We start from the raw sequence: 24,406 nt of genomic DNA on the forward strand, positions 1-24,406 counted from the left end.
GGTCTCCAAACTGTGGCCCTCCAGATGTTGCAAAACTACAACCCCCAGCATGCCCGGACAGCCAACGGCTGTCCGAGCATGCTGGGAGTTGTAGTTTTGCAACATCTGGAGGGCCACAGTTTGGGCACCACTGTTCAACCGTTTACTAATATTAAAAGGGTTATCTAGGAATAAAAGCAAAAATAGCAACACACCTAATTTATCCAAAAACAGCAACACACCTAATTTATCCAAAAACAGCAACACACCTGTCTTCAGCCGATGGCTTTCCGGGTATGCTGGTAATTGTAGTTTTGCAACTGCTGAGGGTCTACAGTTTGGAGACCACTGTCCTCAGGTGACAATCCCTACTAAAGAGGAATGTTCATAGGTCCTTCTCCCCAAATGTTACGAGGGACAGACATGTTTGGAGGTGACATTGCAGCATTCAGTAGGGCTAATTTCCATTCTGGCTACTCAATGTGGTCTATGCTTGGAAAAAGCACTGTAAGAAGAGTAAGATGTCACTCTTTTCCACGTTGCGGAACTCTATTATAGTCAGAACTGCATACAGAGAAATACGCATCATGGGGAAGGCAAGGGGCGTATTCCCATTGAAACCATTGGGATGGGGTTGAGAGGCGGAGTTGCACAGATTTTCACGTGCGTTTTAGAATGAAGGACCCTCCTTTATTGCCGTTGACTTGGGCTACAAGCACCACATCAAAAACCATGTGTACACAGATGAAAATGATAACATTTTAGTGTTTTGTGCTGCCATACCTGGACCATCTACGGTTCTAGTGAAAGCAGTTCAGTGGAACTTTGTCTGGTCTGGGTATTGCAGTCGTAATAAGGAGGCATATATAAGTGAAGGTCCAGACTTCAGATAATAACTAGTGAACTGTAATATATTGAACTCTGGAACAGCTAAGAAAGTCTACGCAAGCTTCATGACTCAGGACGAGGTGCATACAGACCGTGAAAGTGATACTATCAATGACATCACAGACAAGTGAAGACGGTCAAGGACTGGCCAGACTGGAGTGAATCATCGTAGACCATTAATGTCTGTCTAAAAGTAGCTTGTATTCTGTGAGTCACATAACAGAAAGGGACACTTCATGTTTTCTTCTCGTTGTGACTATGGCTGTTGTCTAACCATCTGCTGGTTATTTGAGAAGTGGGCTGACCTGAGGGAGCTGTCAGGAGACCTGTCAAAACCGCCTGGGGTGCTGGCCTTAATTTAATTGGTGTAATACCCATAGGGTTTCCATTTGACCTACTGACATCCTGAACTCTGGAATCTTTGTTACCCTACAATTTGGAGTTAATGTTTTTTCACACTTTTCGGCAAGTTCTTATTGTTCTTCAATAATAGATGACAAAAAGGAGATCATCAAGGAAATCTACAGCTCCATTTCTTGTGTACAAAAACATAAAGAAAAATAGCGAATGCAGAGTCACCAGATGATAGAATAGAGTTGTTCTGCCAGAAATGGGCCACATTGAAGAACATTTCACCTTTAAGTTAATATTGATATTATTGTTAATTTTGGTATTTCATTTTAATATAAAAATGTCAATGTATTCACATAAATCTAGACCATGAAAAAAGTTAAGCTGCCTTTTAAAGATCTCATTTTTCATGGATTATAACTGCAACCATGTGTACATTAGGAGAAGTAGAGATAAAAAGACCCTTGGTTTCAGACACTGATAGCTCTAATTCAGGAGAGACTCTGGATCTTCAGTCCACGGTAGATTTATTGGTCAAAACAAGAAGTAAAAGCACAAAAACGTGTTTCGGGTTTTGCCTCCCTCTTCATCAAATTCCAGTCTGATGAATGGGAGGCAACCCCCGAAATGTGTTATTGTGCGTTTAGTTCTTATTTTGACAATAAAGTCCTACCAAGGACTCACTGAAGATCCTGAGTCTCTCCTTTGAATTAGAGCTAGCAGTGTCTGGAACCAAGGGTCTTTTTATCTCTATTACTCCATGTGTGTGCCAAGCACAGGCTGCCCTTGTTTCCTGAGACCTTCCGACTGAGTAGCTACTCTCTCTCTCTTCTCTACCCTACTCTAGGATTTTGGGGTGATGATCTAGTTTATCACCTTTTATAAGGTCAGCAGCCACTGCATGGAGACACCAGTCTTCCAAGTGTTTTGTGCTAAACGTTGCCCCCCAGATTCTACACTAGGAACAGGTTTCTGGTCTGTTTTTTTCTCTATTTTACAGGTTTACCATGTGTACATATCCTTTGTGTTAAAGGGTTCTTTCAGTATTCTGTGTGTATGTAGCTGCTGACATCCTAGAACCTTTGTAGAAATATGTGAACCAGTTTTGGGGCATAAAAGTGAACGCTTTTTGTGCAAAACATATTTGCACAAAAATTTGCTACTTGTTGGGAGTTTAACATCATACACTTTTTAAAATGCCTAAAGGGGGTGTGGTCTTTCACGGCCCGGGATATATGCTGTAATTTATGCCAGAAACTGGTCTAAATGAAAGCTGAAAGCTAGGTTGTAGCTAGCATGTATCTCAAAGTGTGGTGGCACATAAACAGTTACTAATGCACCCAAGAGGTTATTACCCCTTAATGAAATTGCAATTCCCCCCAGGATTTCTAGTCCTGGTTTCTACACCTCATTCCAGAGTTTGATTAGATCTGTATCCCCTGTCTTCCCCCCCCCTCCATACTCTTATGGCCCGGTTAGCATAGTCTATTGCATTGGTTGCCATAAAAGAACATCCAACTCTGAGTTCAGATGATTTTCCACTAAACTAACTCTAACTTATAATATGTGGTGCTTTCTCCAGTGAGGTGCCTTTATTAATGTAGAGCATTGGTTCTCAACCTTTTTCGTGACTGTACCCCCAAAGGGTGAAAGTATGTCCGCAGGTACCCGGGAACTTACACGCAAGGGGTACCCGTAAACAAAATAAGTAATAAAAGTACTTAATTTCATAATGGTGTGTGCTTACCTTTCTAATGCAATACTTAATCTCCTTGTGCTATTATTCCCTCCTCCCTCTGATCCCCTTTTGCCATTATTTCTCTCCCCCCCCCTCCCCCCCCAAATCCCCCTGGGCCAATATGTGAGATACATACAATAACGCTCTCCCATACTGTGGTGTTACACTTAGTTTAACATGCTTACCAGGCTTGTGTCTATCCCGTTTGGCACACGTAGAGAGGCCGCAGTTCCGGCCGCAGTACAATATAGTGAGCTGCCGTGGCGTCTGTGGCGTCCAATCCTCGATCTGCGCTGACAAATACTGGCCAATGCATGGCTGGTATTTGTCAGCGAATTTCCTTACCCAGGGCTCAAGTGCAGCAGGAACGCATGGGAACGGAGTTCCTGCACTTTTTTTCCCAGCAGGAACCCATTCCCATTAGCAGAAGTCCTGCAGGACCAGCCCTTGAGTGGAAATCTTGGATGAGTTCCATCACTTTTTTTTCCCAGGACTTGACCCCTGTCCTTACCCCCGCATAACCCTTGGCGTAACCCTAGGGTACACGTACCCATGGTTGAGAACCCCTGATGTAGAGGATTTTTCCACTGATTGAGACATCTCAGATGCCTTAGGTTAAGGTAAATTCCTGTAAATATTACAGTAATCTATTATTGTCAGTCCTCAGAGCAGAAATCCAACCACAAAAGTCAATTCATACTACTTGTTCTTGCCAGGACTAAATTCTCTTCTCATTCCAGGCAGAGCAGGGTTTTCTCAATACAGATTCATGGCTGCCGTTCTGTTATGTAATGCCGGTTCTTGCTCCACATATAGTTGTTGTTTCAGGAAATATATTTAGTTCATCCTTAGAAACTGCCTTTTTCTTGGCCCTGGTATTAACGATGGGCGCCTTCACAATTACATTTAATATCCAGTGTCTGCTCATTTCCCCGTATTTCCTTCATTGTGCTGATGACTGGCAGGATAATCAGAAACATGCAGAGGGCATCATCGGCTTCCTGATCTGGGTGCCGCATGTAACAGGTTCTCATGGATCAGAACATTTGAGGACAAGTAACAAGGTCAATTGAAGATTGTAGGTTTCTCTAGAAGTCACGATTTCCATTCCCATTTGGTGTAGTTAAAGGCCGTACGGCCTGACGAAGCGCCCATTGACGCGATACGGACCGTGGCCGCCGTCTGAACTCCCCCCAATTCCACCTTCACCTCCATGCAGAAGTCACCGAGTTCTGGACCTCCATTGTGACAGCTTGAATTGAAGACCTGTGATCGTGTGAGTGCTCCCCTTCCTTTCTTTTCTATGTGATATATATCTTCAGAATTTCCATCCCATGGGAAAGAGTTCAAGCATTTAGTTGATTATTTTCTGGTTTATTGGAGTAATCCTGTATGTGCCTATTACATTACATCTGGAGGAAAACTTGGACACGTAAAATTTTTCAAGACTTTTTATTGACCCCTATGTAGAATGACCGTTGTGCAGTTCTGTGAATTCGTATAAATGACAAGATGTCTATGAGCATTCTGCCCTGGTACCAGATGACAAGGGTTGAAGGCTTCCTGTAGTAAAGCACAATGAATACCCCCCCCAGGTGTCCTGCACCATGAAGCCAGGATGTGCCGCGCACTATTACAGCTGCCAGTCAGCTACTTGATAAACAAATGGATGTCATCCATACTCTTTACTTCCATCCATCCATTGAGAGTAATCTTCCCCTCCAGTCTCCTGAACTTGAATGTCCCCATTGTGCTGCGCGGTCTTGGAGAGAGGTGATGGAGAGTTTGCTTGTGGCGCATTAATGATCACTACCTGCTGAGTCATGAGGATGTTCAGCTGAATTGCACTTACTCCAGCTTGTTAGTGGTGCATGCATAATATTCTCCATCCAGTATCTTACAAGCTTCCCTTTGAAGTTGCTCCGGATGGGGAACTCCTGGCTATTTGCTTTCACTGGACGAACCCTGGAGAGTACAGATGAAATGTGAGAAGATAATTTTATTCAGGTCTGTTACTCCTCGTAATTACATGGGATCTTCTGGTATAGAAGCGGAGGAATCCATTTTGGTAATTTTACATCAAAAAGATATGAGCTCCAGTAAGCCTGGGTCCACATAGGGTCATTTGGGGGGGAAATTATCAAGAGTGTTACATAGTTACATAGTGAGGGCGGTCGAAAAAAGACATATGGCCATCAAGTTCAACCAGGGAAATTGAAGGGTCGGGTGTGGCGCGATATTGGTTATGTTATTTTTTTCCAGGAATGTATCTAATCCTGTTTTAAAGCTGTTAATTTTTCCTGCTGTGACCAGTTCCTGAGGTAGACTGTTCCATAAGTTCACAGTTCTCATGGTAAAGAAGGCGTGTCGCCCCTTGACACTAAACTTTTTCTTCTCCAGACGGAGGGAGTGCCCCCTCGTCCTTTGGGGGGGGTTTAACCTGGAACAGTTTTTCTCCATATTTTTTGTATGGGCCATTAATATACTTATATACGTTTATCATATCCCCCCTTAAATGTCTCTTCTCAAGACTAAACAATTGTAACTCCTTTAATCGCTCCTCATAGCTAAGATGTTCCATGCCCCATATTAGTTTAGGGGAACAAATTCTTCCCCTTTAAATGTGTACTCTGCCCTATACATCTTATCCCCTATCCAAAGGAGATGTCTAACCCTGGACGTTCCAAACCTGAAAGATTGGGGCTTCCATGTTTGTGACGCCATGCCCCCTCCACATGAATGGAGGTGGCGCGATGTGACGTCACGAACACAGAAGCCCCAAGCTTCCATGTTTAGAACTCCGAGGTGCCGGCCCAGAGATCTTGGATAGGGGATAAGATGTATAAGGGCGGAGTACACCTTTAACTTGTGTGAAATTTGTTTTCCAGATGTATTAAAGGGTGCAGGGCCTGTGATAAATATGGTGCGGTACACATTTTTAACTTTAGTACTTGGCTTTGTATGGTGCCTTCAGAGCGACTCCTCTCTATCGTGTTCAGAAAGTGCTGATAAATGTGCCAATGTGTGGGTGACATAATGTGCATGCACATATAAATCTTATCCACATGGCGCAGAATATTCCAGCAGAGAAATAGACCCATGGTGATTTTAAATTCCTAAGAATATAAAGGTTTGTTTCACTGCAGATTTAAAGAAGCCCTCTGGGATGCACTCTTTTGCTTATATAGTGCAGCATAAGCTATTATTAGAGAATAATGTAGAGGTTCCTGTGCATGCCTTGTACTTGTACCTGTTTTAGCTGATGTGGCAGGCATGTTTTTTTATTTTATTGTTTCCAATTCCATTATTGAAATGAATTAAATAATACGAATTTCCCATGAATCCACTGGCTTCACAGAGAGAGGGGATGGAGTCTCATTACTGCACCTGGTGATGTATCACCTAGCTAGACTCCAGCAGCCTAAACTGTAGCAACTCTTAAAGGGTACCTTTCATCAACAAAACTTTTGATACATTATAGATTAATGTATGCAGAATAACTTTCCAATAGCATGTTATTAAAAAATATGCTTTCTATTTAATTTTCCACTTTGAAAAAATGACCACTAGGGGTCTCCCTACCAGTCCTTTTTTTATAGATTTCAGACTCATGCTGGAGTCCTAAATCTCAGACTGCAGCTGAGACACAGATAAACTCCCTGGCAGGGAGTAGTGCTGAGTTTGTCTGTGTCCCGGCTGCAGTCTGAGATTTAGGACTCCAGAATGAGTCTGAAATCTATAAAAAAAGGACTGGTAGGGAGACCCCTAGTGGTCATTTATTCAAAGTGGAAAATTTAAATCGAAAGAAGCATATTTTTAATAACATGCAATTGGAAAGTTATTCTGCATACATTATTCTATAATATATCAAAAGATTTTTTGATGAAAGGTACCCTTTAAGTAGACTAGGTACAGTTCACATTATGTGCAGTTTTGATGCATTTTCTTATTCAAAGTGTGTTTTTTTTTTTTTTAGAGAAATATTACCAGGAAAAAGTGATCTGACCTATAATCACAAAGGATGTGTTTTATGAAGATTTGATGTCTTCAGGCTATGTTGTATTGCTACATCTTTTCTTCTATTGTTTTTTTTTTTTACTGCGTTTTGGCTCGTTTTTGCCATGATTTTCCAAAGTCCTAGTAAAAATAATGCATTTGTGCAATCGCAGTAAGAAAGATGCATTGTCCTCCAATTTTGGGAATATCACAGCAAAACACAATCTGCTAACACATTGCCACAGGGGGTGTATAATAACTATATATCCTGCACCCATTAAGATAGCAGCAGTATACAGGTAGAGCTGGGTGGTTAGGAATCTGTGTGCACCCAGAAGAGATCTGGTAGATGATGTCATCCTGTAGTTCACAGGAAGTCAGCTGACCAAGGACAGACCACGTCCTCTGGTACATTAATCACTGATTTTCTGTGGGTCAGGCTGGTAGTCACATGACACAGTTACAGTAATAAAATGCATTGCATGCAGCTGTGCTGTAGTGAAACACGTGGTGCTGTAAGACAATGATGGTGAGTTTGTATTATGTGGGCAAAAAGAAATAACCCGGAGTGCTTCTTTAACCACTTTTAATCAGCCGGGATGAAATCTGCACCAAAATCTACATAAAAACGCAGAATGTTGGCACAATTGATATTCTTGTACTTAAAAATTAGGAATTAACAGGAATACAGGAAAATGTAGTCAAAGGGGTTATCCAGGATTTAAAAAAAACAGACGATCTCCTCCAAAAACAGCACCACACCGGTCATTAGGTTGTGTGTGGTACTGCAGCTCAGCTCTATTGAAGTAAATGGAGCCAAGTTGTAATACCACTCACAACCTCAAGACAGGTGTGGTGCTGTTTTTGTATAAATTAACTCTGTTTTTATTCCTGGATAACCCTTTTAATATTAGTAAATGGTACAATAGGGGTCTCCAAACTGTGGCCCTCCAGGTGTTGCAAAACTACAACTCCCAGCATGCCCGGACAGCCGTTGGCTGTCCGGGCATGCTGGGAGTTGGGGTTTTGCAAAATCTGGAGGGCCACAGTTTAAAGACCACTGGTCTAGAAGAACAATGCAGTTCATAGGGGTGCAGCGGTCTGACCCCAGGGACCTTCAATAGGATCTCACTTTGATAACCAGTCTATAAAACTCTAAATGATTTAGTCTTTTTGTTTTTTGACTTTTTTTCTTTCTTCTATATTAATTCTGTATTTGGACAAAGTAGAAAGCAGCACATGACGCAGCCTAAATAGAAAGGCTAAAAATAAGCATCTTCCTGGGAGTCAGTATCCAGGGACACATAACAGTCTGTGTGGTCCTTGAGACCTCCTCTTGTATTCCTGAAGCTGCACTTATATCTGTGTGTGTATATATATATATATATATATATATATATATATATATATATATCTGCAGTCGCCCCATACATCGCTCTTGTATACAGCATTGACTATATATTCTGACATGTAGGTATATTAGTTTGCAAAATAAAAGTCTTGCAGGAAATGGCCGTCCGCCTTTCCCAGGGATTATAAATAGACGGGGAGATGTTTGTAGACCCTATTAAGATGAAAACTTGAACTTTGCGATTCTCGACTGTTTATGCCGCAGAATAATTGGATGGAAATAGATTATCTCTCCAGTTCTTGGGAAACACTTGCGTTTTTTTCTGACAGGTACAAAAATAGATGTGAGGGCACAACAAGGAGCTTTGTTCTCTGCCTTTGGTAAAGGTTTGTGTTCCTTACCTTTGTATTGTCAACCTTAATGTCATTGTACGGTACAGTAAAGAAATGTCAGGGTATTGGCAGAGATAATAAGAGAGGAGGCTGGCGTGTTCCTATATTCATTGTATATACTAGTGCAGAGGATCAGCCTTGTAGTATATATTCGGTGTATTCCTGTATACTAGTGTAGAGGAGCAGCCTTGTATATATTCTCGGTGTATTCCTGTATACTAGTGTAGAGGATCAGCCTTGTAGTATATATTCGGTGTATTCCTGTATACTAGTGTAGAGGATCAGCCTTGTAGTATATATTCAGTGTATTCCTGTATACTAGTGTAGAGGATCAGCCTTGTAGTATATACTCAGTGTATTGCTGTATACTAGTGTAGAGGATCAGCCTTGTAGTATATATTCGGTGTATTGCTGTATACTAGTGTAGAGGATCAGCTTTGTAGTATATATTCGGTGTATTCCTGTATACTAGTGTAGAGGATCAGCCTTGTAGTATATATTCGGTGTATTCCTGTATACTAGTGTAGGGGATCAGCCTTGTAGTATATATTCGGTGTATTCCTGTATACTAGTGTAGAGGATCAGCCTTGTAGTATATATTCGGTGTATTGCTGTATACTAGTGTAGAGGATCAGCCTTGTTGTATATATTCGGTGTATTCCTGTATACTAGTGCAGAGGATCAGCCTTGTTGTATATATTCGGTGTATTCCTGTATACTAGTGCAGAGGATCAGCCTTGTAGTATATATTCGGTGTATTCCTGTATACTAGTGCAGAGGATCAGCCTTGTAGTATATATTCAGTGTATTCCTGTATACTAGTGTAGGGGATCAGCCTTGTAGTATATATTCGGTGTATTCCTGTATACTAGTGTAGAGGATCAGCCTTGTAGTATATATTCGGTGTATTGCTGTATACTAGTGTAGAGGATCAGCCTTGTTGTATATATTCGGTGTATTCCTGTATACTAGTGCAGAGGATCAGCCTTGTAGTATATATTCGGTGTATTCCTGTATACTAGTGCAGAGGATCAGCCTTGTAGTATATATTCAGTGTATTCCTGTATACTAGTGTAGAGGATCAGCCTTGTAGTATATATTCGGTGTATTCCTGTATACTAGTGTAGAGGATCAGCCTTGTAGTATATATTCGGTATATTCCTGTATACTAGTGTAGAGGATCAGCATTGTAGTATATATTCAGTGTATTCCTGTATACTAGTGTAGAGGATCAGCCTTGTAGTATATATTCGGTGTATTCCTGTATACTAGTGTAGAGGATCAGCCTTGTAGTATATATTCAGTGTATTCCTGTATACTAGTGTAGAGGATCAGCCTTGTAGTATATACTCAGTGTATTGCTGTATACTAGTGTAGAGGATCAGCCTTGTAGTATATATTCGGTGTATTGCTGTATACTAGTGTAGAGGATCAGCCTTGTAGTATATATTCGGTGTATTCCTGTATACTAGTGTAGAGGATCAGCCTTGTAGTATATATTCGGTGTATTCCTGTATACTAGTGTAGGGGATCAGCCTTGTAGTATATATTCGGTGTATTCCTGTATACTAGTGTAGAGGATCAGCCTTGTAGTATATATTCGGTGTATTGCTGTATACTAGTGTAGAGGATCAGCCTTGTTGTATATATTCGGTGTATTCCTGTATACTAGTGCAGAGGATCAGCCTTGTTGTATATATTCGGTGTATTCCTGTATACTAGTGTAGAGGGTCAGCCTTGTAGTATATATTCAGTGTATTGCTGTATACTAGTGCAGAGGATCAGCCTTGTAGTATATATTCGGTGTATTCCTGTATACTAGTGCAGAGGATCAGCCTTGTAGTATATATTCGGTGTATTCCTGTATACTAGTGTAGAGGATCAGCCTTGTAGTATATATTCGGTGTATTCCTGTATACTAGTGTAGAGGATCAGCCTTGTAGTATATATTCGGTATATTCCTGTATACTAGTGTAGAGGATCAGCATTGTAGTATATATTCAGTGTATTCCTGTATACTAGTGTAGAGGATCAGCCTTGTAGTATATATTCGGTGTATTCCTGTATACTAGTGTAGAGGATCAGCCTTGTAGTATATATTCGGTGTATTCCTGTATACTAGTGTAGAGGATCAGCCTTGTAGTATATATTCAGTGTATTCCTGTATACTAGTGTAGAGGATCAGCCTTGTAGTATATACTCAGTGTATTGCTGTATACTAGTGTAGAGGATCAGCCTTGTAGTATATATTCGGTGTATTCCTGTATACTAGTGTAGGGGATCAGCCTTGTAGTATATACTCAGTGTATTGCTGTATACTAGTGTAGAGGATCAGCCTTGTAGTATATACTCAGTGTATTGCTGTATACTAGTGTAGAGGATCAGCCTTGTAGTATATACTCGGTGTATTCCTGTATACTAGTGTAGAGGATCAGCCTTGTAGTATATACTCGGTGTATTCCTGTATACTAGTGTAGAGGATCAGCCTTGTAGTATATACTTGGTGTATTCCTGTATACTAGTGTAGAGGATCAGCCTTGTAGTATATACTCGGTGTATTCCTGTATACTAGTGTAGAGGATCAGCCTTGTAGTATATACTCAGTGTATTCCTGTATACTAGTGTAGAGGATCAGCCTTGTAGTATATACTCGGTGTATTCCTGTATACTAGTGTAGAGGATCAGCCTTGTAGTATATACTCGGTGTATTCCTGTATACTAGTGTAGAGGATCAGCCTTGTAGTATATATTCGGTGTATTCCTGTATACTAGTGTAGAGGATCAGCCTTGTAGTATATACTCAGTGTATTGCTGTATACTAGTGTAGAGGATCAGCCTTGTAGTATATACTCGGTGTATTCCTGTATACTAGTGTAGAGGATCAGCCTTGTAGTATATATTCGGTGTATTCCTGTATACTAGTGTAGAGGATCAGCCTTGTAGTATATACTCGGTGTATTGCTGTATACTAGTGTAGAGGATCAGCCTTGTAGTATATACTCAGTGTATTGCTGTATACTAGTGTAGAGGATCAGCCTTGTAGTATATATTCGGTGTATTCCTGTATACTAGTGTAGAGGATCAGCCTTGTAGTATATACTCAGTGTATTGCTGTATACTAGTGTAGTGGATCAGCCTTGTAGTATATACTCAGTGTATTGCTGTATACTAGTGTAGAGGATCAGCCTTGTAGTATATATTCGGTGTATTCCTGTATACTAGTGTAGAGGATCAGCCTTGTAGTATATACTCAGTGTATTGCTGTATACTAGTGTAGTGGATCAGCCTTGTAGTATATACTCAGTGTATTGCTGTATACTAGTGTAGAGGATCAGCCTTGTAGTATATATTCAGTGTATTCCTGTATACTAGTGTAGAGGATCAGCCTTGTAGTATATACTCAGTGTATTCCTGTATACTAGTGTAGGGGATCAGCCTTGTAGTATATACTCAGTGTATTGCTGTATACTAGTGTAGAGGATCAGCCTTGTAGTATATATTCAGTGTATTCCTGTATACTAGTGTAGAGGATCAGCCTTGTAGTATATACTCAGTGTATTCCTGTATACTAGTGTAGGGGATCAGCCTTGTAGTATATACTCAGTGTATTGCTGTATACTAGTGTAGTGGATCTATACACCGTTTAGATCTCTATCTCCTGTGTCTTTTCCCTAGGGTTATGTTCACACTACCGAATTTCCGCGTTTGGAGCTGCTCTTAGGAATCCACTGGATGAACCTTGGTGTGAATTGGCTGCCGTATTTCAGCAGCGGAGAATTCCACCACTGAAATTGACCAAAAGAATCGACATGTTTTTGGGCGGAATTATGCGCGGACTGCATTGCCGTCAGTGGTCTGCGCCGGTCCGCACGGTTCTATCGTCGCTGCTTAGACGGATTCTCTGAGTAGAATTCCTGATGAGAATTCCGTGTGGAGATTCCGTAGTGTAAAGGTTTCCTTACTTTATCTACTGTTCCTTCCTCTTCCCTCACCACTAAGGCCAGATGGGCCCCCTTGGGTGTATCCCCATAGACACGGCTATATCCTATACGGTATATACAGTGGTCCCTCCATATACCATGGTGATCCGCTCCAAATGGACCGTCGTTTGTTGAAACCATCGCATGTTGAGGCATCTGTGCAATGTAAAGTATAGGACAGTGGTCTACAACCTGCGGACCTTCAGATGTTGCAAAACTACAACACCCAGCATGCCCGGACAGCCAACGGCTGTCCGGGCATGCTGGGAGTTGTAGTTTTGCAACATCTGGAGGTCCGCAGGTTGTAGACCACTGTTAGAGGAAGTTGTACTCACCTGTCCCCACCGCTGCCCTGGATGTCGCCGTCCATCGCTGTCGCCGCGTCCCCGGGGTGTCCCCGACGCTCCAGCAAGGCCTTTGCTTCCCCGGCATCTTCGCTCTCCGTCGCCGCCATCACGTCGCTACGCACGCCGCTCCTATTGGATGACGGGACGGCGTGCGCAGCGACGTGATGACGACGATGGAGATCGCCGACGATGCAGGGGATCCCGAAGAGGACGCGCCGGAGCCCCGAGGACAGGTAAGTGATTGTCAGCGGACCACATGGGGCACCGTAAACGGCTATCCGGTGGCAGCTGAAGCAGTCTGCGCTGCCGGATTGCCGTTTATGCGATGGCCCCGACATACAAAAGCATCGTATATTGATGCTGCCTCTGAGAGGCCATCATATGTTGAAATGATCATATGTCGGGGCCATCGTAGGTCGGGGGGCACTGTACCTTTGTTAGGTTCAGATGTGGAATATGTTGGTACTATATACTGTATGTAACTATTTGGGGATCCCCTTGTTTGCACATAGTACATCAAGGCCTTACGTCTTACATGATTTGTGTCTCTGTTACAGCTGGATCCTCAAGCAGTGCAAACCAAGAACTGGCATGTGGACGTGATAGAGATGAATGGGGTAAGTAACATTTACAGGGCAATTCATATTCTTTTCCTTGGTGCTATTAAGACCACCCACTAGACTTGTGTAGATTTCTTACATATTCATTGTGCCCGGTGGCTCAGTGGTTATTACTCAGTGTTCCAGTTTTCACTCTTAGGCTGGGTTCACACCACGCTTTTACAATACAGTTCCCGTATACATTTTCAATGTTAAAACCGTGCTGAACCGTACTGAAAACCATATGCATTGACTCTCCATTGAAAACCGTATACCAAAACATGCATCTGGTTGCGTCCGTTTTGCATCCTGTACGGTTTTGTCAGTTTTTTTTTTCCTGTACCCAGAACCATAGTCTACCACGGTTTTTGGTCCGGGTGAAAAACTATATTTTTTAACATGGGAGTCAATGGGAACCGTACAGAACTGTATGTGCGTACCGTTCCATCAGGTTTTCACCATATGGTTTTTGACTTTGCACAGTTTTTTTTTTTTCTTGGAATTTCAATCAAACAAGTGAAACTTTATTCAAAATGGAGTAAAAAGTTAAAAACGTATACGTTTTTGTCTTAAAAAACGCATGCAACCGGACATAATTTTTCAAATCGCATACGGTTTTTAACTGTATGTGGGTTGAAATTTGTGGACACATTTCGATACAGTTTAGTCCGGTTTTGAGGAATCCGTTTTTCATCAAAAACCTGATACGGGAACTGTATTGCAAAAACGTGGTGTGAATGCAGCCTGACCAAGGTCTCGGCCTGGAGTTTCTATCCTCGCCCCATGTTTGTGTGGTTGTCATGCAGGGTCTCCGGTGTCATCCCACACTTATTATAATTAGAGATGAGCGAACTTACAGTAAATTCGATTCGTCACGAACTTCTCGGCTCGGCAGTTGCTGACTTATCCTGCATAAATTAGTTCAGCCTTCAGGTGCTCCCGTGGGCTGGAAAAGGTGGATACATTCCAAGGAAAGAGTCTCCTAGGACTGTATCCACCTTTTCCAGCCCACCGGAAAGCTGAACTAATTTATGCAGGAAAAGCCATCAACTGCCGAGCCGAGAAGTTTGTGACGAATCGAATTTACTGTAAGTTCGCTCATCTCTAGTTATAATGATGGTTCTCTCCTGTTGTATCTCTCTTGTATACATCATACATTGCAGACAAACACCTTTTATTTATTACATTTACAGTCCATATCTCAGTACTTGTCGCACTATGTTAATATTTTACTAAATCATAATGTTATCAAGTATTTACCTTGAAAATTCCCCAGTCTCGATGAATATTATTTGCTTTGGAAAGTGTTAAGGAATTTCACTTGGCTGCAGTCAGTCCGATCTCTTGCACCGGGGAAAGTGTTTAGACCTTTATATATATATATATATATATATATATATGCAGATACTGGATCACCAGAAGACACTGTAATTATATGGATCAGTCTTTTATTTGTCACTTTTTGTTGGCTGATGGACTCTAGAGGTAATGTGTCTCCTTAAAGGGATACTCCGGTGGAAAACTTTTTTCTTAAATCAACTGGTGGCAGAAAGTTGAACAGATTTGTAAATGACTTCTATTAAAAAATCTTCATCCTTCCAGTACTTATTAGCTGCTGAATACTACAGAGGAAATTCTTTTCTTTTTTTGAACAGAGCTCTCTGCTGACATCATGACCACAGTGCTCTCTGCTGACATCTCTGTCCATTTTAAGAACTGTCCGGAGTAAGAGAAAATCCCCATAGCAAGCATATACTGCTCTGGACAGTTCCTAAAATGGACAGAGATGTCAGCAGAGAGCACAGTGCTCATGATGAGAGCTCTGTTCCAAAAAGAAAATAATTTCCTCTGTAGTATTCAGCTAATAAGTACTGGAAGGATTAAGATTTTTTTTAATAGAAGTAATTCACAAATCTGTTTAACTTTCTGCCACCAGTTGATTTAAAAAAAAAAAAAAAAAAGTTTTCCACCGGAGTCTCTCCACTGGGGACCCCCACGATCTCGCTGCGGCACCCCAGACATCCTGTGCGCAAAGCGAATGACTGGCGATGCGGGGCGGGGGCTCGTGACGTCACGGGCACTGCATGCTCGTGACGTCACGGCCACGCCCCCTCAATGCAAGCCTATGGGAGGGGGCATGACGGACGTCACGCCCCCTCCCATAGACTTGCATTGAGGGGGCGTGGCCATGATATCACGAGCGGGCCGTGCCCGTGACGTCATGAGCCTCCGGCGCTGCACCCAACGTTCTAAACGAATGCTTGGTGTAGCAGGAAGATGGTGGGGGTCCCCAGTGGCGGGACCCCTGCCATTAGACATCTTATCTCCTATCCTGGTCTCCAATCTGTGGGCTGCTATATCTGCTTAAAAATACTACTCCCATCATGTCTGGGCATGGGTGGAAATACTACAGGTTGCAGACCATTGCATATCCGCTGCAGAACTCATTTTTTATTATTAATCATTAATTGGATTCGTTATATATATATATATATATATATATATATATATATATATATATATATATATACATATATATATATATATATACATACATACATACATACATACATACAGTGATCCCTCAACTTACAATGGCCTCAACATACAATAGTTTCAACATACAATGGTCTTTTCTGGACCATCGTAAGTTGAAACGAGACTCAACATACAATGCTATGGACAGTCCAGATCTGTGATACCTGTCAATGGCTGGAAGAACTGACCAATCAGAATGGGCATTTACTGGTAAAACCCCCTGTATTACTGAAGTGCATGCACTGACTGGTGTCTGGTAGCGCCCCCTACAGTACAGGGAGGTATTACATGTTCTGTACTCTTTACCTGTACCAGGGTTACCTGCTCCATTGGACACCAGGTGAGGGCGACTCCATTACTTTTTTAGGACACTGTGTGTACTGTACAGGACCCTGAAGAAGCTCCTGACCTCTACATAGACCAGTGTTTCCCAAGCAGGGTGCCCCCAGCTGTTGCAAAACTACAACTCCCAGCATGCCCGGACAGCCAAAGGCTGTCCGGGCATGCTGGGAGTTGTAGTTTTGCAACAGCTGGAGGCTCCCTGCTTGGGAAACACTGACCTAGACAGTGATTTACAGCTCCCAGCAGATCTTTATTACTTTTATATGTGCAGATTTGCTTTATCTATATTAGTTATCTACTTATTTTTCTTTAATTCTCACTTTTTCCTATTTTTGGATGACATGTTGGTGCCTTTAGAACCAATTACCAGGTTTCCATAGAGTTCTGGTCTCAACATACAATGGTTTCAACATACAATGGTTGTCCTGGAACCAATTAATATTGTAACTTGAGGGACCACTGTGTATATATATATATATTTATATATATATATATATATATATATATATATTTATTTTTATTTTTTTTTAACACCAGATTAAAGTGGAGTTTTCCATGAAGTTTAGCAGCCGGGATATGAGCTTGAAAAGGACGCCCTCTAAAAAGCAGACGGGGGTTTTTGGCGTTAAGATCAGCGTGGTAACAAAGTAAGTCCCCACCCCAATACCTTCCTCCTCTTTACATTGAGTTGTAAATGTGTGTGTGCTGTCAGAGTATACAGCTCATCCTCCCCTGTATACTCTCCTTATTTCTGCTCCTATAATGAGACGCTTCTGTCTCTTGACACAGGAGAGAAAGATCCAAGGTGCCATATATAGTCCGTCAGTGTATAGAGGAGGTGGAGAAGCGTGGCATCGAGGAGGTTGGGATCTACAGAATATCTGGAGTGGCTACTGATATCCAGGCCTTGAAGGCTGCCTTTGATGCCAGTAAGTTGAACTCATATGTAACGTAATATATTATAGGTTTGTGTGAATGTTCTCATCATATGAGGTGTCATTTATTTCATAGATAGTAAAGACATCCTGATGATGCTCAGTGACATGGACATCAACGCCATTGCCGGAACATTAAAACTTTATTTCCGGGAGCTCCCAGAACCTCTCCTTACAGACAAGCTGTATCTGGCATTTATGGAAGGGATTGGTATGTTTCCATTCTTATCTCTAATATGGTTAAACAGGTTATTTTCACTAGTTGTTTATACAGTGCAGCCACATGGGTTTTAGTTATTTCTTTGTAGTGGGGGGCGGGGTGAGCTGGTGAGATTTGGGGTGGAAGCAAAGCCACATCAGGGTAAGAACCAGCTTTAGAAATATAATGTCAGCGCTGATGCCTGTGCATATCTCTGGAATACTGGGTGCATCACTTCCTAAATAATGAAGGTTTTCCTTGGCAGTTCTCTTCTTTGAAGGATGGAGGTCCTGAAATCAATAGACATATCTTTACAGTGTCTTTGCTTACCATAATGTTTCTCAAAGGGGTTATCCAGTTTAGGAAAATGTATCCCCTATCTAAAGTAGAGGGGATAAGTGTGTGATCTCCTGCGCGACGCTTCGTCTCTTCTTGTGCATGAAGCGGAGATCGGCACGTACCCTTCATGCATCTCTATGGGAGAACCGAAGTTCTGTATTCGTGTATCTCCGGCTCTCCTGTAGAGATGCATAGAGAGGGTGGGCCAACCATTGATTCATGCGGGGGTCAACATAGCTCCCTGCATGGGAAGCTGGGGCGCCAAGCAGGAAATCACAGGGGGTCCCAGCGGTCAGAAACCTTGCGATCTGACACTTATACCTCATGCTTTGGACAGGGGATACATTTTTCTAAACTGTACTACTCCTTTAAGGTGGCCATGTATTTTCAATAGTTCATTCTGTCAACAGCTATTTCTCCTGATCTCCCCATACACATGAATGTTGTTTTGTGGTCTATGGGGAGCGGAGGGGTAAGCTGCCACCAGACATCTCTGGTATCACTTCATCTCTCTGCCCCTCATGCCCACTCTTCTCTCCCTCAACGTCATCTGTGGGAAGAAAGTTGAAGGCAGATTTGGCTGATTTGAGGTCTATGGGGACACTATGGTACTTCTGTATTGTATAATAGCCCTTAGTGTTTTTACAGGGCTACACTTGTGTATGTGCCTACGTATGCTCATGTAGTAGAGCTCAGCCATTCCTAGACATGTGCATCTTGGCGGCCGGTGGTACAGCTGTTCGGAGCACTCGTCTGCCGGTCTTATCCCCTGTTTAATTGTGCACTGCTTGTGACTTCTAATCCTCTTGTGTTTCCATGGTTACAGCTCTATCTGATCCAGCGGCCAGGGAGAACTGCATGATGCACCTTCTGCGGACCCTGCCCGACCCCAATCTCATGACCTTCCTCTTCTTGCTTCAGCACTTAAAAAGGTAACTAGATATTACACACAGTCTCCAGTGACCTAAAATGACAATTATTCTAATAGTAGTTTTTTATTTTCATTTTCAAATTACAAAAGATAAGAAACATATCTTCATATACAAAAAAGGTGAAATATTTTCTCCCTTCCCCCGCAACCCACCCCCCATTCCCGCATACATTGACAAATATTCTATAGTTATCAGTGCAGAAAATGTGGCCTCTGACCTCAGACTCTACATTGGATCCTATAGTCACATTTCAGCAGCTTTCTGCTCTCCGGCAGAATATTGTCCGGACCGACGTTCCGGTCTATTGTAGAGTGTGGAGTATGTGAAGGGTGTCGGGTTACCTTCACATGTAGCCTATAAACCCCAAGTACATGGCTGTACAGGATGAATAATATCATCATTGGTCGCACTTCATTGTGTTCATTTCCAAAATTCCCTCTGCCTATTGTAAGCCAACTTAGATAGTATAAGCTGAGGCCCGTCCAGGTAAGGTTCGTGTCTCGGACATGGAACATTCTCAGTCACCAGCTGTTCCTTGGTTACAAATCTTTCTTAAGTTACTCTTCCATGAGAACCAGGCCAGGAGTTTTAGAGGAAAAGTCAAGTTTTCCATCTGAGATTCGGGTACTCGCCAGCTTCCACATCTGCTGCCTTGGAGGATGACCAGCTCAGAAGAGAAGAAAGGGGGGGGGGGGTCAGCAGCTGTTTTTCTCATAGCAGATCGAGTGTGGCAGAACCTTAAAATGGGACAGTGAACATTGGTGGCAAAGTACAATGTTGTGCAGCAAGCATCCAGCCAGGGGCTTTTCTATCTGTGGAATAAGTTAGTCACTACCACATTGGCCCTCATTTACTTAGAAAATCGGGTTGTAAGTCTATGTTGCTTTCTTACCCGACTGCTTTTTTCCCCTGGTATTTATTATTATTTCGCATCCTGTTTGTCGCACGTGGGTTTTGTTGGTTTTGGTTTCCAACTCCTCTGAGTTGTCGGGAAAAAATCCACAACAATTCAACAAATTCGGGTTGGAGACCTTTATAAATACGTGGGAAAGCTCAGAAATGTCGGGTTACATCCCTTTTTCGGGTTTGGGAGAATCCACATCGGGTCCGTCGGGAAAAAATGTCACATCGTGTCGCAGACTGGCGCACGATGTCTGCGACATGGCGCAGACAAAGATGCGACAAAAAAAATGACAAAACAAGTCGGGTTTAGAATAGTAAATGAGGGCCTGTATCTCCCTATTATGACCATTGGTGCTAACAGATTAATCGCACAGGAATGATCAGTTTCCTCCATGTAACTTGTCCTTGCACTACTAGGTCTCCCCAAGAAAAGCTTCTCCATATGATAAATGTATCCAGCCAATGTGCAGATACAAAGTAAGGTAGACCGTATATTACAATGATTCAGTCAGCCTGCATGTTTTACTATCGTCTAGTATTATACATACAGTGCATGGATGGTTGAATTGTCCCGGCTTCTCTACAAATATAGGGGAAGGGAGCCCTGGGCTAGGAGAAGCTAACAATGCAATATTCTATCAAATAACCCAGTGTTTTCCAACCATGGTACCTCCAGGTGTTACAAAACTACAACTCCCAGCATGCTTGGAGTTGTAGTTTGGCAACAGACTAAAATAAAGACCCTGCATGATGTTGGAGATTTAGTGCATACATCTTACATGTGCATAAACATCTCATTTTTCATTTAACACAATACACTGTCAACTTTTTTTTGTAGTAAAGTGGTATTCCGGCATTCGGGAAAAATAAAATGATACTTGCCTAGCCCCGATCCCCTGTAACTCCCATTCAGCTTCATCTGGTCCCCCCTTCAATTTTCTTCTTGCTTTAGAGGTGAGTGCTGGGGGCAGGACCTGCTGGCTCAAGCCAATGACTGGCCACAGTGGGGCAGCCCATCTCAGCCAGTGACAGGTCCTGGTTTAAGCACTCGTCTCTGGAGCAGGAAGATTGGGAGCTGCGGGAGACTGGGGCTAGGTACGCATAGGTTTTTTCCCAGGTTTTTTTGGATTTTTTTTCAAGTGCAGGCTCACTTTAAAGGGAACCAATCATCAGATTTTACCCTAAATAACGCTTGGCAAAGCTTTTTATAGGGTAAAATCTTTATTTTCACCATTCCCGGGGGACGCTCCTGCCCCCAGGGATGGTGAAGATATGAATTTATAAACTAGTCACCGCCGCCGCCGTAAGTAGTCACCTGGGCGGGGAGCTCTTCTCACCTATTCCCGTTCTTCGGCCGGCAGTGACGCCCCCTCCGCTTGATTGATAGACCGCGTCATCACTCTGCTCCGTCTGTTCAGTGAGCGGAACAATGATGCAGCCCATCAATCAAGCGGAGGGGGCGTCGCTGCCGGCCGAAAAACAGGAGTAGATGAGAAGAGCTCCCGCCCAGGTGACTACTTACGGCGGCGGCGGTGACTAGTTTATAACTTCATATCTTCACCATCCCTGGGGGCAGGAGCGTCCCCCGGGGATGGGGAGGACAACAATTTTACCCTATATAACGCTTTGCCAAGCATTATATAGGGTCAAATCTGATGATTGGTTCCCTTTAACATCAAAGTGGAAAACCCCTTAGTTCAGTGGTCTCCTACCTGCGGACCTCCAGATGTTGCAAAACTACAATTCCCAGCATGCCCGGACAGCCAACGGCTGTCCGGGCATGCTGGGAGTTGTAGTTTTGCAACATCTGGAGGTCCGCAGGTTGAAGACCACTGCCCTAGTTGGTCATCTATTCTTCACCTTGTGATTCCTAGCCACATTTCTGGATAAAGTCGTATGTATGAATGCAATGGCAAATTGTACTTGTCTTACCAATAATTTTTTTTTATCATTTTACTTTTGTAGGGTTGCAGAGAAAGAGCCAATCAATAAGATGTCACTCCATAACTTGGCCACTGTCTTTGGCCCCACATTACTAAGACCCTCTGAAGTAGAATGTAAAGGTCACACAAACCTGGCGTCAGATATCTGGTCCCATGATGTCATGGCTCAGGTAACGCTCTTCTGTCTTGCTGACTTCTAGCACAGCTTCAGCGGGGCCATACGTGGCCGGCAGTGGGTTCCCCTTGCAGTATCAGCATGTTGTTGCAGTCGCTTTATTTTCATGTATTCTCGTGTATCACTGCTATAAGCAAATTCCACCATTTATTCCATTGTTGTTGTGTTTCGCCCCAGGTCCAGGTTCTCCTCTATTACTTGCAGCATCCCCCAATCATTTTCTCGGAGCTGAAGAGGAACACTCTGTACTACTCCACGGACGTGTGAGCCTGCACATCCAGGGAAAGACCAGGCAGCTCTGCTTCTCTCTACATTTGGCAAAAGACATTCAGAGGGACCCCACAACCCAGAGCGCCCCCCCCCCCTCTCCCCCCCCCCCCCCCCCCAACTTGCTCCCATGCATTTCTTGAATCCTTTTGTACAGAAAAGTGGAAACAGAAAAGAAACGGAGCCGGCACTGTGCTCCCCTTGTATGAGCTGTATTTTGTATATTGGTTTTCAGGCATTATTTTATGTAGGAGCACATCGCCCTGGCGGAGCAGAGATTTGGAGAACTCTTTCTTCTTGTTATCCACATTCCTTGATGTGCGTAAACTGTTTGGGGAAATTCTTTTCACCTCTGCCGACCTAAAGGGTCTTTTAACCTGCCATATTCTCAAGACCTTGTGCTGGAGACTGCAAAACTGCACTGTATCCTTCCTCCCCTTGGGGACCACAGGGGCCAAACATGAAAGGGATTGTTTGAAGAGTGCCCCCGAGTGATGGACATTGGGATGCTCCGTTCTGTGATATTTTCCTTCATAGACTTGGCAGAATATGAGCGGACTCTCTGTCCTGACCTTTTTAATTCTAAACCGTTGCCATGAAGTTCTCTTCTTCTCTTTGTCTTCTATTGTGAATGAAAAGTGCTTTTGGTCCTTTTTTAATTTTCTTTTCCTGGTGGATGTCACTTGTGATTTTGCTGCTTTCAAAAGGTGGTACGTTTCTGTTACTCCGCTGGGCATGAGGAAATGACTGGTACCCGGACTATACGGCAATAGGCGAGGTGGCACATCTGCCCTGGATCATATGTGTCCAATTCGGAAAAGTCGGCTGCCCCACACGGAAGCCAAACACACACACACACACCCCTCAGAAATTGAGTTTAACTTTATTGAGAAGTTTAAATTATAAAGACAGATGGTCAAAATGTCACGTGTCATCCTTTCTTACTCCACTATATCAGCTTCTGTATGGACAAACAAATTCTTACTGCACATCCATAGCATAAAGGGAAACTGTCATCATTTTCATGCTTCCTGAACGACAACTCATCAGGTCTTCAATGGCTTCTTCCCATCCCACCAACCTTGATTGATAGATTTCCCCCTGATTTGTACGGAAAATGATCTCTAAGTATAAGCTGGCGGGACGGGGGGGGAGAAGCCACTGGGAACCACCCTGATGACATGTGGTTCAGGCAGCATGAAAATAATGACAGGTTCCCTTAAATGGGCACTGTCACCAACTTTATTTTTTGATATGTTGTAGTACTTATGTACTACAACATATCTCTAATATACTTTTATAAAAAAAATTTCATTAAAAAGGTTAAATTTACATTTAAAAACCGGCTACTGAAAAAGGACTGATTTTGGAGTGGCAATCAGTCTTTTTTCAGTTAGGCTGCACTCGCTCCCTGCCTGTCAGGCAGACAGGCGGGAGCGAGTGCATTGGCTCCCCGGCCACTGGCTGGGAGGCCACTCCTCCCGCACATCGCTGTTGCCGCCGCTGTCCCTGCACGCCCGCTGCCGGACTCTGCAGTAACTGCAAGTGTAATGAGGGAACAGGGTATGCGGGGCGGGGGTGGGGGGGAGGAGGGAATGGGCTAGTGCCGTAGCGGGGGGTGGGAATGGGCTAGCAAAAAAAAAAAAATAGGATGGTGGGAGCTACCCTTTAAAACTAGATGCGCTATATGTGTGAGCAAACACTCTGTTAGGGTATGTGCACACAGCCATATTCCGCAGGGGGCCCAAGTCTTGAGGTTCCCATTGACTTTAATAGGCGCTTCATGTCATTATATTTTTTTTCATGTTTTATTGAAGTCAATGGGAGAATGTTGTGTTTTTTTTTTGTTTTTTTTTTTAAACTAATGCCGCATGGTTTATGGCATGAAAATTGGTACGGTTTCCAGGCGGAAATCGATGTGGGTATTTACCTGTGTACATGACCTGAGTGTTGTCTCCAAGATCTTGGTTTGGGGTCCATATGGACATGGAGCCTACAAGAATAAATATTCTTCATTCTTGCAGTGATTTCAGCTTTATTCTAAGGTTCAAGAGAAGCCAATGTTTCCCATTGGGGGGGCCTCCAGTTATTGCAAAACTACAACTCCCAGCATGCCCGGACAGCCTTCTGCTGTACGGGCATGCTGGGAGTTGTAGTTTTGCAACAGTTGGAGGCACCCCGGTTGGGGAACACTGGTGTAAGCAATGGACAG

General features: G+C 43.0%; 1 protein-coding gene across 8 annotated transcripts in view; it reads left to right on the forward strand.

Moving 5' to 3' along the window:
• Nucleotides 1-23,740, forward strand: part of ABR (ABR activator of RhoGEF and GTPase) — a 442,924-nt gene extending 419,184 nt beyond the window's left edge. For 6 of the 8 annotated variants that reach the window (XM_056559136.1, XM_056559135.1, XM_056559134.1 and 3 more), the window contains 7 exons: nt 13,580-13,639; nt 17,039-17,148; nt 17,291-17,430; nt 17,513-17,647; nt 18,801-18,906; nt 21,775-21,922; nt 22,105-23,737. In XM_056559136.1, the coding sequence (XP_056415111.1) occupies nt 13,580-13,639; nt 17,039-17,148; nt 17,291-17,430; nt 17,513-17,647; nt 18,801-18,906; nt 21,775-21,922; nt 22,105-22,194 (789 nt within the window). In that variant the 3' untranslated portion in view covers nt 22,195-23,737. Of the gene's footprint in view, nt 1-13,579; nt 13,640-17,038; nt 17,149-17,290; nt 17,431-17,512; nt 17,648-18,800; nt 18,907-21,774; nt 21,923-22,104 lie in introns of all 8 variants that reach the window. The other 2 variants (XM_056559132.1, XM_056559140.1) reach the window with 2 other exon arrangements.
• Nucleotides 23,741-24,406: the final 666 nt, after the last annotated feature.

This window comes from Hyla sarda, chromosome 2, assembly GCF_029499605.1.
Source record: "Hyla sarda isolate aHylSar1 chromosome 2, aHylSar1.hap1, whole genome shotgun sequence".
Taxonomy (NCBI): domain Eukaryota; kingdom Metazoa; phylum Chordata; class Amphibia; order Anura; family Hylidae; genus Hyla; species Hyla sarda.